This window comes from Dendrobates tinctorius, unplaced genomic scaffold (genome assembly GCF_039654945.1).
Source record: "Dendrobates tinctorius isolate UK_male_01 unplaced genomic scaffold, ASM3965494v1 ptg000008l, whole genome shotgun sequence".
In the NCBI taxonomy this organism is placed as follows: domain Eukaryota; kingdom Metazoa; phylum Chordata; class Amphibia; order Anura; family Dendrobatidae; genus Dendrobates; species Dendrobates tinctorius.
Genome location: NW_027361676.1, coordinates 27,871,729 through 27,884,224, shown reverse-complemented (window position 1 = coordinate 27,884,224; position 12,496 = coordinate 27,871,729). Strand labels below are relative to the sequence as shown.

The 12,496-nt window shown below is 45.7% G+C and overlaps 1 protein-coding gene across 10 annotated transcripts in view; it reads right to left on the bottom strand.

The window, feature by feature from the left end:
• The window catches only part of RAPGEF2 (Rap guanine nucleotide exchange factor 2), a 246,659-nt gene that overhangs the window by 136,972 nt on the left and 97,191 nt on the right, over positions 1-12,496 (bottom strand). For all 10 annotated transcript variants that reach the window (XM_073576748.1, XM_073576778.1, XM_073576703.1 and 7 more), the window contains exon 4: positions 1,077-1,160. In XM_073576748.1, coding sequence (XP_073432849.1) covers positions 1,077-1,160 — 84 coding nt within the window. The remainder of the gene's footprint in view (positions 1-1,076; positions 1,161-12,496) is intronic.

Sequence of the window (12,496 nt, the reverse complement as noted above, 5' to 3'; positions counted from 1 at the left end):
AGAACACACAGACTAAAATCTGGAAATGTGAAAATGTGATCATCTAGAAATTAGCGGTACAGTTCGAGCTGTTCTGCTGGAATGGAAAAATCCTGAGCGCCATTTCGCCAATGCACCTAGTTATGGGGTCCACACTGAAACCATGAAACAAAGACTGACGGTGAGTAGCACGGAGACCACACTGGTCAGCACTGGAAGGAAGCAAGGCAGATTGTGGCATTTTCAAGACAAACAAACCTTTGCAAAAAAAAAAAAAAAAAAATCTATCTAGATATAGATAGATCAATATGTCTTTTCAAGGGGGTTTCCAAGATGTTGCTATTGATGAGCTATATTTAGGGGAGGTCTTCACAGTCAGATTGGTGGATCCCCACTGATCAGCTGCGGCCTGTGCCAGAACAGTGCTGTACACTGCATAGTGGTGGTTCAAGGGTACTGCAGTTCAGCTCCACGTTAATTATGTCATCTTTTAAAGAAGGCCTAAAAGTTATCACTGGTTGGAAGCATATCCCCTTGTGTACCCAGACGTGCTGCTGTCAACGACAGGAGAAAGATCGTTCACTGGAATTCACTTCTGATCATTGCTTGGTGCAAGTGGTCCGAAACGAGCACTGGTTGACCTCACAACTTACCTGCACAAGTAAAAAGACCCATACTCCGAACAGTCTGCAGAAATCTCACCCAGAAAATGTAAGAATTCAACACCTACCACATTCCATCAGTGACAGATCACAGCAAATTCTACAGTATTTTGATGCCGATTGTATATTCATCTCATGCAAACTACTTTTGGCATTATAATGTTTATAAATATACATAAATACACAGAAGCATGAATATATACAGATATAGTGTACATACTTACATGTGTATACATATAATATTGATAAAAACAGTATGTATGAGAAGAATATATAATCAGCATGAAAAAAGGTAATACAATACTACCTAAGATTACATACGCGTGTGTGTCTTGGAATCCTTTTATACATATAAATTAAAAAATAAAAAGCCACACATTTCCAGTAAGCCTTTTAAGATACCCCATTAACATGTTCACTCGTGCATTATCCTACCTGCTCCTGGGGAGAAACATGGACTCTTTGATGAACACAGAACCAGAGAGAAGGATGTACCAGCAACTTCCAATATCATCTGGGCTACAATAAGAAAAGAGGGCAATAAATAAAAGAATTAAGGCAATAGTCACATAAGACAATATGACTGGTCATCAACCTACAGTAATGAAATCTCCCATTATTAGAAATAACATCGCGGAGGCACCCATGATGCGGACACCAAGACGAAGTGATGACAAGTGGAATCGCTGTGACTTCTGAAATGACAAGCGGGATTACACAAGACCGGCTTTACCGAGGGCCGCGCTAGACAGGAAGTGAAACCGCCAAGTTGGGGAATTTTTTTGCATTTCCTGAGCTTCTTATTTGAATTTTGGCCATTTTTCAGCACTTTGCCTACAATTTAGCTGATGAGTAAAAATGCAGACAGTGTTAACAAGTTCCAAATAAAAGGAAGTCAAAATGTGGTTAAGCCCCACTATATGGCGGCCGTGAGCTGCAGGAGACCCCCGACACGTTGGAGTTTCTCTCCACCTAGTGGACAGCGCAGGGCAGCCCACGTATACCGACGGCAGGATGGTACAGGGATACACACAACGTGGTGCTGTCTACAACACTGATCTGTATAATGTGACCTGCTGGGAAGGTGCCATGGTAGCGTATCCGGAGAACAGAACACACGTTACCTCCCGCAATGACGTCAGTTCTGTACAAAGGCTCCTTTATACAGCTCCTGATTACAGGCTCTTTAGGACAGAATGCCAACCACTAGAAAACACCAACGCCCGTGCCAGCCTCGAGAATGGTCACATAACCAGCACTTCATACAATGCACCTAAACAGATTGGACGAGCAACTGGTCCACAAAAGGCAGCAGAAATCCACTAATCTACAACGCCCAAGAGAAACCAAAGCTTTCCTTTTCATTCTTTTAACACTAAACACAACAGGAAATGGGTTAAAGACAAAAAAAAAAAACCTGCAACAATTAAAATCAAAATTTTACATTTTGTTTGGAATTATGGAAAATGGATGGGCTTCTTTCTCCAGCTAGAGCCCCACTCTCGTCCTTGGGCTGGGTCTGGTACTGCAGCCTGATACCATTAATGGGTCTCAACCTTAGAGAACGGTCGGCAGAAAGTAGTGTCTCCACGACCGCCATACACAGGAACGCAAGGCTCATGTCCGCTCTTCTGGTAACGACTTATCTGCCTGAAGAACAGAAGGGTCAGCTCCATGAATGCAAACCGCTCGATTAACTGTTGGGGGAGAGTTGAGAGGCCCCTATATCAATTACATTCTGGTTACATTTGGCTAACTGTAACCTAATGTGTTATATGGGAGATGTTAAAAGGCTTTAATTATCCCCCCGAAAATTATCGGAGCATGACTGTGCGGAGTAAAACTATCTAAACCAATAGTGCAGCCCCGCCATTGTCTGGGGGCTTCAGAGATTGCCCTACCACCGCTCAGAAAGCAATTTCATATTCCACAGACATAACATCACTTTCTGGAACGCGAAAACCCTTACGTGCTTCTTTTATACAAAAGTTCCTGTTTTTCACACGTTCAGTTCATTACCGATAGAGAAACTTAAGGGAAAACACATGAAGAAATGCCGCATTTTAAAAATACTGTGTATTTAAAAAGGGGCAAGAAACAAAACCAAAAATAAAAACTGACACTAAAATCCTAAATGTTTACTGTGTGCTCAATAAGACCCTTCAAATGGGTGTGAAATTACCCCCAAGTGAACAAAGCCGAGTGGCAATACCAGACACAGCCCATGGAAACCGTGGCGGAGTGCCTGGAAGAGCTTCCAATACGGGAGAACACCTCTGGGCTGAATATACACACTGATTATTGCATTTTCCCGAGAAGTCCCTGAAAAAAAAATAGTATTTGTGAAGGAGGCCTTAAAGGAGTTTTCCTAAACAATGATGACGTATTGTAAAGGCCAACATCTGGAACTTGTAAGCCCCCCATACACACTAGACTAATCTTGGCTCAACCCTCCGATATCAACAGGTTCGGCCAAAGGTATGATGTGTAATGGGGGTGATGGCAGACTAATAGTCAGGAGTGATGTCGATCAGGAGTGGCCATTTTTGGACTGCTATTGTCCTCCTTGAGATAAGCCGCTGGCCAACGTGTCAGACGGCAGCTTTCTCACACAGGACACAGGAGAGCTTGGCGGAATCAGCATAGCTGGATATGGGAGGGTCGGCTGAAGCATCATTTGGCTGATCATTTCATTTGAACGGCCGGCCTTACTGATCAGCTGTTCACATTGTCCAGATGGAAAGTGTGTGTGTGGGGCCGAACACCACAGCTCTATACACTGCATAGTGGCAGCTGCTGGTACTGCAGACTGGCTCCAACTCTTTGGAATGATGGGATATGTTGATTGTCCTGTTTTTTATTTTCTATTTATTCTTCAATACAATAATATGCAGCAAAAATTGAAAAGCATCCTGCCCATGCGAGCGGAGCCCTTATATACCATGTACGGGTTAAGCTGACGCAATATTCCCATGATGGCAGGCAGGGATATAAAAAATACCGTAAAACCGAGAAGCAGCAGAGATGGAGATGAGACACCCTGCAATTCCACTTTCAAGATTGAATTGTTAAAGCCATTTGAGAGAGATTAGCTTGTAGCCAGAGCCGCATGCTGTGCCCCTATGGCACGTGACCCGGCCGATACAAAAAGGATGACGACATCGTCAGACAATTATGTTCATCAGCCCACAAGAAGCCTGTCATTAGCAGCGAGTACCACTGCTCTCCTCACTATGGAAAGAAAAGCCCCTTGTGATGGATGATGCAGACACTCAATGTTCACAAATCCCCCTGTATGAGGTTTGTGGAGATCTGACCTACAGAAACTACAAGATACGCGGCATCTGGTTACATGGCAGCCATTCTGCGCTCTTGACAGTCCGATCATATACCAGTTACGGGGCGGGAGCAGTACATTCTCCATGCTGGCGGCATTATTTTATGCAGGTCTATCTCGGCATATATGTGACTAGCTGAAGAGCCCGGCGCTGCCCAGGCATAGTAACTAAGGTTAGTTATAACAAATATATATATATATATATATATATATATATATATATATATATATATATAGCTGAGTGTATAGCCTCACCCACTCCGCATAGCCACATTCACTATAATATCCCGCATCATCCTGTCAGCCAGAGCTTCCGGACTACTACCCCTAATATCCCACATCATCTCATCAGCCATAGCCACCGGACAACTACCTCTAAAATCCCACATCATCCCGTCACAGCCGACAGACTTCTACCCTTAATATCCTACATCATCCCGTCAGCCAGAGCCACCGGACTACTACCTCTAATATCCCACATCATCCCTTCAGCCAGAGCCACCAGACTACTACCCCTAATATCCCGTCAGTCAGAGCCACCGGACTACTACCCCTAATATCCCACATCATCCCGTCACAGCCAACAGACTTCTACTCCTAATATCCCACATCATCCTGTCAGCCAGAGCCACCGGACTACTACCCCTAATATCCCACATCATCCCTTCAGCCTCCGGACTACTACCCCTAATATCCCGTCAGCCCGAGCCACCGGACTACTACCCCTAATATCCCGTCAGCCCGAGCCACCGGACTACTACCCCTAATATCCCGTCAGCCCGAGCCACCGGACTACTACCCCTAATATCCCGTCAGCCCGAGCCACCGGACTACTACCCCCAATATCCCCATTATCCCGTCAGACTGGTTTCAGAACCAAAGTGCCGAGTGGAATGGCCCTAACTTCCATATCGGGGATCCCTTTAAGAGAGGCCTAGCATCAGAACCAGAGCACTGAGTGGATTTGCCCTGAATTTCATACCAAAGATCCCTTTAATAGAAGCCTGGGGTGAGAATCAGAGCACTGAGGGATTTACCCTAACTTCCATACCAGGGATTCCTTTCATAGAGTCCTGGGGTCAGTACCGAAGCACAGAGTGAATTTGCCCTCACTTCCATACCGGGGATCCCTTTAAGAGGAGCCTGGGGTCAGAAACAGAGAACTTAGTGGAATTGCCCCTACTTCCATACCAATGATCCCTTCAAGAGACTCTGGGGTCAGAACCACCGCGCTGAGTGGAATGGTCCTAACTTCCATACTGGGGATCCCTTTAAGAGAGCCCTGGGGTCAGTACCAGAGCATTTGAATGCAACTGCCCTGACTTCCATACCGGGGATCCATTTAAGAGAGCCTGGGGTCAGAACCAGAACACTGAGTGGAATGGCCCTAGCTTCCATGCCGGGGATCCCTTTAAGAGAGGCCTGGCGTCAGAACCAAAGTGCTGGATGGATTTGCCCTGACTTCCATACCAATGATCCCGTTAAGAGAGGCCTGGGGTCAGAATCAGAGCGCTGAGGGATTTGCCCTAACTTCCATACCAGAGATCCCTTTAAGAGGGAAGATGTGCCCATGGCATGGAGGATGTGTGATGGGTATATGGGCAGGGAGGGGGTGATTCATTTCTGTCTTGTGCTCTCTGCTCCTTTCTGACAGACAATGGCTGGGAGCTTATGTTCCAGGGGATGCTAGATTTCTCCCATAATGTCAGTGTCTGCTGAGGTGTTGTCTGGAGTGAGAAAACTGTTGCTCATAGCAACCAATCACAGCTCCGCTTCTTTTAAACAGCTCTGGTGAAATGAAAGATGCTTCGTGATTGGTTGGTGACATACACATTCAATTTTATATAGAGAGATTACACATGGAGTAGGGAAAAAAGGATAAAAGTGGGTTATATACTGTATACACCATCAATCTCACTACATCCGGCTTTCATCATATGTGGCGTCTGCAGTGCTCACCTCTGGTGTGCAAGGTACTAGGAAATATTCAGCACTACAAACACTGCTTTACTATGGCTGCAGAACATGTATTTTTCAGATATGGCATTTCCCATAAGCTGCTCTACAGGAACAAAAAAAAAAAAAAAAACACATGAAAAACAAGAACTGTGTATATCAAGCGAATAAGGGAATTCCCATTACAGAAAGTGGTGGCATTACCATCTCCAGGATATGCAAGTGTTTTTTCAATTGGGGGTTTCAGAGTTTTACACATGGCATGAGAATGGAGGGGCTGCTGCACTGGTCTAGTGCACACAAAGTGAATATCAAATACAGTCTACATACTTTGTCTAATTTTGCCTACATCATATTATTTAACACGTGTCCTTGCTCGCCAGTTTTGTGCAGTCACCATCTGGGAGCTCAGGGGCGCAGTCACCGCCATACGGGAAATAAGAGGGCGCAGTCTCCACGATTCAGGGGCTCAGTCGCCACCATACAGGAGCTCAGGGGCCCAGTCGCCACCATACAGGAGCTCAAGGGCCCATTCGCCGCCATACGGGAGCTCAGGAGCCCAGTCGCCGCCATACGGGAGCTCAGGAGCCCAGTCGCCGCCATAAGGGAGCTCAGGGGCCCAGCCGCCGCCATCCGGGAGCTCAGGGGCGCTCCTACTTATAGGCTTGTTTCTCTTAGATGTCCAATCTTTATAGCTCTACTAACTTTCTTGGATTAAAGAAAACTAGGAAAGTGTCTACCTAGATTGACAGTATCACTGCTGTCCTTCATTTTTGACCCCTTTCCTTCATAAATGTTCTCTAGCGCACATAGTATATGTGGATGGGGCAATGAAGTAACTTTTCCAAAGTCTGATCGGCCAAGAGCATTAGTAAGAGTCCATGTTTGTTATCATTGCCCCATGTAAATCAGGCAATCACATCTTTACATGGATGTGAGGTTACTGTTGTCAGCCAAACATCCTCATATAAACAAACTGTATGGGGTCAGCTTTCCCCTAAAAGGGGTTCTCCAGACTTATACTGATGACCTATCGATAGGTCATCAATACTAGATATGTGGGGTTCGGACAGCTGGCACTCTACCAATCAGATGTGTATTGGGTACTGATTAGTTCAGCTCCATACATTGTTTACATCCGACCACTGCTAAAGCTGCAGGCGGCTTATGGGTGGAGGTGCTGAAGCCCACCAATATCAAATTAATGCAGAGCATCGTGTTCCAGCAAAGCATGCCGGTGTTCTCAGTGGGGAGGTGGGAGTATGCTACGACAAGCCACTTCCGGCAACAGTCTATCTCCGGCGTGAAGGAAAAGTTTGGGTGTTGATCTTGCACTCCTCTGGCATCCTCGGTCAAGAGAAATTCAGTAGGCCCAAAGCATAAAAGATGTTTGGACATCCATCTATTGGAGCAAACAATTGCCCTTCATATCGTGCAGAAAGTATCTGAAAACAATGGCTGATTTACTGCAGTGCAGGGCTGGCACAGCTCCAGCACAACTTTGCCAACTGCCTGCTTAATAGGAGGTATAATACACCTTTGGGAAGAGTGAAAAAGCAATAGAGCGGCCCTTCTGCAGAAGCCCTTTGCATTATTAAATATCCTGCTGGATGACTTTCATGTTGTCTTCTGGAACGGGCAAGGAGAACGAAGAGCTCCGTCACACATTCGTATGCTGGCACATTCTCCTCCAGACCTGTCTTCCTCACACTTGCTGTCCTCAATCCAACCCAGATATTTCTGCACAATTTTAGTACATTTTCTAACCATAAAATGATTGATTCCTACTTGTCAAACATGAAGCAATAATAAAAGATAGAGCGAGCCAAGCCAGATTTAAAACTGGATGACAGGTTATACTGCACAAAACACCGGAGGATAGCGCCCAGTGTCATATGGAAGGTCTTGTACCGGAGGGAATTGTGGGCTGCAACACGGCAAACAAGTGGGAAAGGGATAGCAGAAGCTTGCACTAGTTATTTCCTATTTCATGGTTCAAACAGCGCGCCTGCCCACGTACGAGGCCGGTTATGATGACACGCACATTGGGGGAAGGACTGAAATACCAGCCAAGGCAATTAGATAAAGGACGCATGCTGGATCCAAGCCTCCGATGACAACGCTACATGAGTCACCTGCACATCCTGCAGAGAGAAAATTCTTGGGCTGACGAAAAACATGTCCTGGCAATAAATTAGGAACCAGTGCTATAAATGAGGCATTCGGCACAGAGTGTGCATCACCTGTATCGCTGAATCGGGCACAGACGTAGATCGGCTCTAACAATTGAAATCCCAAGGCCCATAAATAATGATTGAGCTATGTGTCCGGAGTAGAGATGTGCAGGACCCTAGTCCAGACTTATGTCTGTAGTGCCTGGCCACCGAATAAGAGCCCTACGACCCGCCACCTTCCGGCATCCTTGTGACTGATTAGTCAGCCCGGTATAGTGTCAAGCGTATGTTGCACCTCAATGATTACATCTAATCTCGCATACAAATCATAAAAGGTTCAGGGGATGCAACTGGTCTGTTGACTATAGATACTAGCGTGGCTCCTAGACCACTGTATAGGGTTAGAAAAGTGTGCTATACCTTCCTTAATGAAAAAGTAAAAGTTACACCAACACATCAAAACAATGGAGGTCAAAAAGACACTTGTGGCCTCACCGTATCAATGTGGATCTATGGCCTTGTTTGAAGTGCACTGGGAGCTTCTCTGGGGCAATTTCAGGGTATTTTCACATACTAGATGTAGGGTCTACCACATGCTGGAGAGCCCCCATGTAGTGATGACCGTTTAATGCCTGTAGCTCCACATTAATGGCGTCATCGTACCGGCCACGCTGTGCATTAGAGGTGACGTTATTCTCATTATTAACGCCACAAGAAAGGGGACCACCAGTCATCAAGATCTGCTCGTCCCCGCTCTGCAGGCTCCTGAAAGGTCCTCATTTACTGTTTGGCCACACAGCTGACACCATCTGGATACACGGAAGCAGTTTTCTTTATTTCTATTGCCATAAACTTATGTGGAAATAATCAACCCACAAAAGTAAGACGACGGTGAGTCAGCGAGGAAGCTTTACAGACTGGATTACCTAATGACAGGTCATAGCACGGTAGTGGCTGCTGTAGATGTCATCGCACGCGTCACAGGAAGCACAGTCAGTGCTAGGACCATCGTACACACCTCGCACTGTACCAGGTGTAGCCTGCCCAGTGGTCGTCCTGATGTGGGGGGATTGTAGCCTCACTGGACAAAATACTAACTCCAGCTCACCAATCAGCAAAACCGGCACCCAGGTACAGATCTCAGAAATAGATGAGGCTGGATAGTTACAGACTTGGGTAGGAGGTCTTCCCATTACGTTTTTCCCCTTTAAAGGTATTTAGGCAGAATCCTCCGACAGAGCCATAGAGCACAATGAGAAACAAGTTCAAATGGACGCCGCTTGCACTTTTTCTAACAGTGAACTATCAGACTACTCTGGCTCTGTCAGGACAGACACACACTTTCAGAGGAGGGAAAAAAAAATCACGAACTCTGAATCTGTGAAGTCTACGGCCCCATGTCAGTGTGTAACCACATACCATCTATACAATACGTGTAAGTAACACGCCAAGATACAGGTCTGCAATTCAAAATTCTGGTTTGGCTTTAATCCCAAGTCATGTGTGACAAGGTCTATGTTGACGTTAGGATTGCTACTACCAATAGGTGGCGCTAGAGTTGACATCCTCTTCCTATCAATAATACTGTAATGAGCGCCCCCAAATGGACACCTGTTTATACCAATTTCCTGCTCAGAGATGATTCTGCGAGTGAGGTATCACCAGGGTTCATATTATCTGGGTATTGAATAGTCCACACCTCAAAGGTTCTCCCATTTTCACTACAGGAGAGGATTATATGCATCATATAGGCCGAGTTCACATGTAGCTTTTTTTCGCATTTCGGAGGCGGTTTTAAACGCGTCATTTTGCCACAAAAAATAAGCATCGCATGCATTCCACAATGCTGTGCTAATGCTGCGTTTTTTTCCCGCGGCGGAATCGCTTTGCGGTAAAAAACGCAGCATGTTCATTAATTTAGCGGAATCGCGGCGATCCTGCACCCATAGGAGTGCATTGTTCTGCTTACTTTCCGCAAGTGACTGTGCACACCATGCGAAAAGTAAGCAGAACATTTGCGGATGGTACCCACGGTCCGGAGGAAAGGAGACTGTCCTCCGTCTCTGGGTACCATATCCCTGTAAAAAATAAAATTAAAATAAAAAATATTACCTTCCGGCGTCCCGCACAGCCTTCCCGCCGTTCTCCACGCTCCCGATCCCAGTAATCCTTTGCGAGAATTACCGCGAGACGTTGCAATCCTGCCAGAACGGACGCCATCGCGGTCATTCTCGCAAAGTATTACTGGGACCGGGAGCGTGGAGAGAGGCGGGAAGGCTGCGCGGGATGCCGGAAGGTAAGAATAACAATATTTTTTTATTTTTTACATCCTACCTTTTACTACTGATGCTGCATAGGCAGCATCAGTAGTAAAAAAGTTGGTCACACTCGTCAAACACTATGCTTGACGAGTGTGATCAACCTGTCAATCAGTTCTCCAAGCGATGCTCCAGATCGCTTGGAAAACGCTAGCATTCTGCAAGCTAATTACGCTTGCAAAACGCTAGTTTTTCCACGGGAAAATCTCGGGAATTTAAAATGCGATTTTCCCACGGACTGGAATCCGGAATTCTCGCAGTAATTTCTGTACCAGCCGTGACTTCTATTGTTTAAGATTACTTTATTTTTTTTATGTATACCCCACCTCACATGTAAAGCGCCATGGAATAAATGGAGCTAATAATAATAATTCTCGGATCAGATGAATACACTGGTGTGAACGAGTCCTTATAAGAACTACTTTAGAATAAAGGCGCGTAAGATCTGTAGAGGACTGACAAAAATACAAAAAATAAACCAGACAGCCGCCATGTGATCAACACAAGTCACCTTCATGTGTCAGGACAGCGTAAAGTATCCTAAACGTGAATGAAAAATGTTTAGAATTGAGAGTCCTCAGTGGTTAATACCTTTTAATGGCTAACTGAAAAGATGGTAACACATTGCAAGCTTTCGAAACTACTCAGGTCTCTTCTTCAGGCTAGACTAACACAAAATCTGAAGAGTCACATATTTATGCACAATACAACACAGAAAAAATGCAATGGATGTGTTGTATTGTGCATAAATATGTTACTCTTCAGATTTTGTGTTAGTCTAGCCTGAAGAAGAGACCTGAGTAGTCTCGAAAGCTTGCAATGTGTTACCATCTTTTCAGTTAGCCATTAAAAGGTATCAACCACTGAGGACTCTCAATTCTGAATATTTTTCTATCTACTGGCTAACACGGTACAAAGATATACATCTTTCCTGTATCTAAATGTGAATGGTGAGGATCAACCCACCTCAACATTAGCTATGTGATGTAAATCGTATTATACTCAATCTGACAAGCACAATGGCAGCAAACGGCACGTACACAGCACAACCACAGGCTGAGAAGCCAATAAAAGGGAAGGTTTTATCAGAATATAAGAAAACTTTCTATATACTAAAAAATAAATAAAACCAACATAAAGTATAAAATTATCAACAAAACCTCAACTGGAACTTTGTACATAAGAATGCATATACGATCGAACAGCAGCTGCACAGGTTTACAGGTGAAAATTACTGCGAAACTCGAAAATTACCCCGCGTATAAGGCATTTAACGAAACCTAGATCAGTTGTGCCTGTGTCAAATGCCACAAACACACTGATAAACTGCCCTACACTAAAGCCACTATGGCAGCTCCTGATCTAACCTGGTTCACACTTGGGACCAGGGAACAAGGAGATCGGTAGCGTGATCCATTCATTTTGGGCAGAACTGTCAGTCATCCGCTAGTGACGTGCTATGCTACAGCCGCCTGCGGGGATCCACTAGTGACATACTATGCTACAGCCGCCTGGAGGGATCCGCTAGTGACGTGCTATGCAACAGCAGCCTGCAGGGATCCGCTAGTGATGTGCTATGCTAGAGCCGCCTGCAGGGATCCACTAGTGATGTGCTGTGCAACAGCTGCCTGCAGGGATCCACTAGTGATGTGCTATGCAACAGCTGCCAGCAGGGATCTGCTAGAGAAATCCTATGCTACGGCCATCTGGAGGGATCCCTTAGTGACGTGCTATGCTACAGTCGGCTGCAGTGATCCGCAAGTGACGTGCTATGCTACAGTCGCCTGCAGTGATCCGCTAGTGACGTGCTATACAACAGCTGCCTGCAGGGATCCGCTAGTGACGTGCTACGCTACGGTCGCCTGCAGGGATCCGCTAGAGACGTGCTATGCTAGAGCCGCCTGCAGGGATCCACTAGTGATGTGCTATGCAACAGCTGCCTGCAGGGATCCACTAGTGATGTGCTATGCAACAGCTGCCAGCAGGGATCTGCTAGAGAAATCCTATACTACGGCCATCTGGAGGGATCCCTAAGTGACGTGCTATGCTACAGTCGGCTGCAGTGATCCG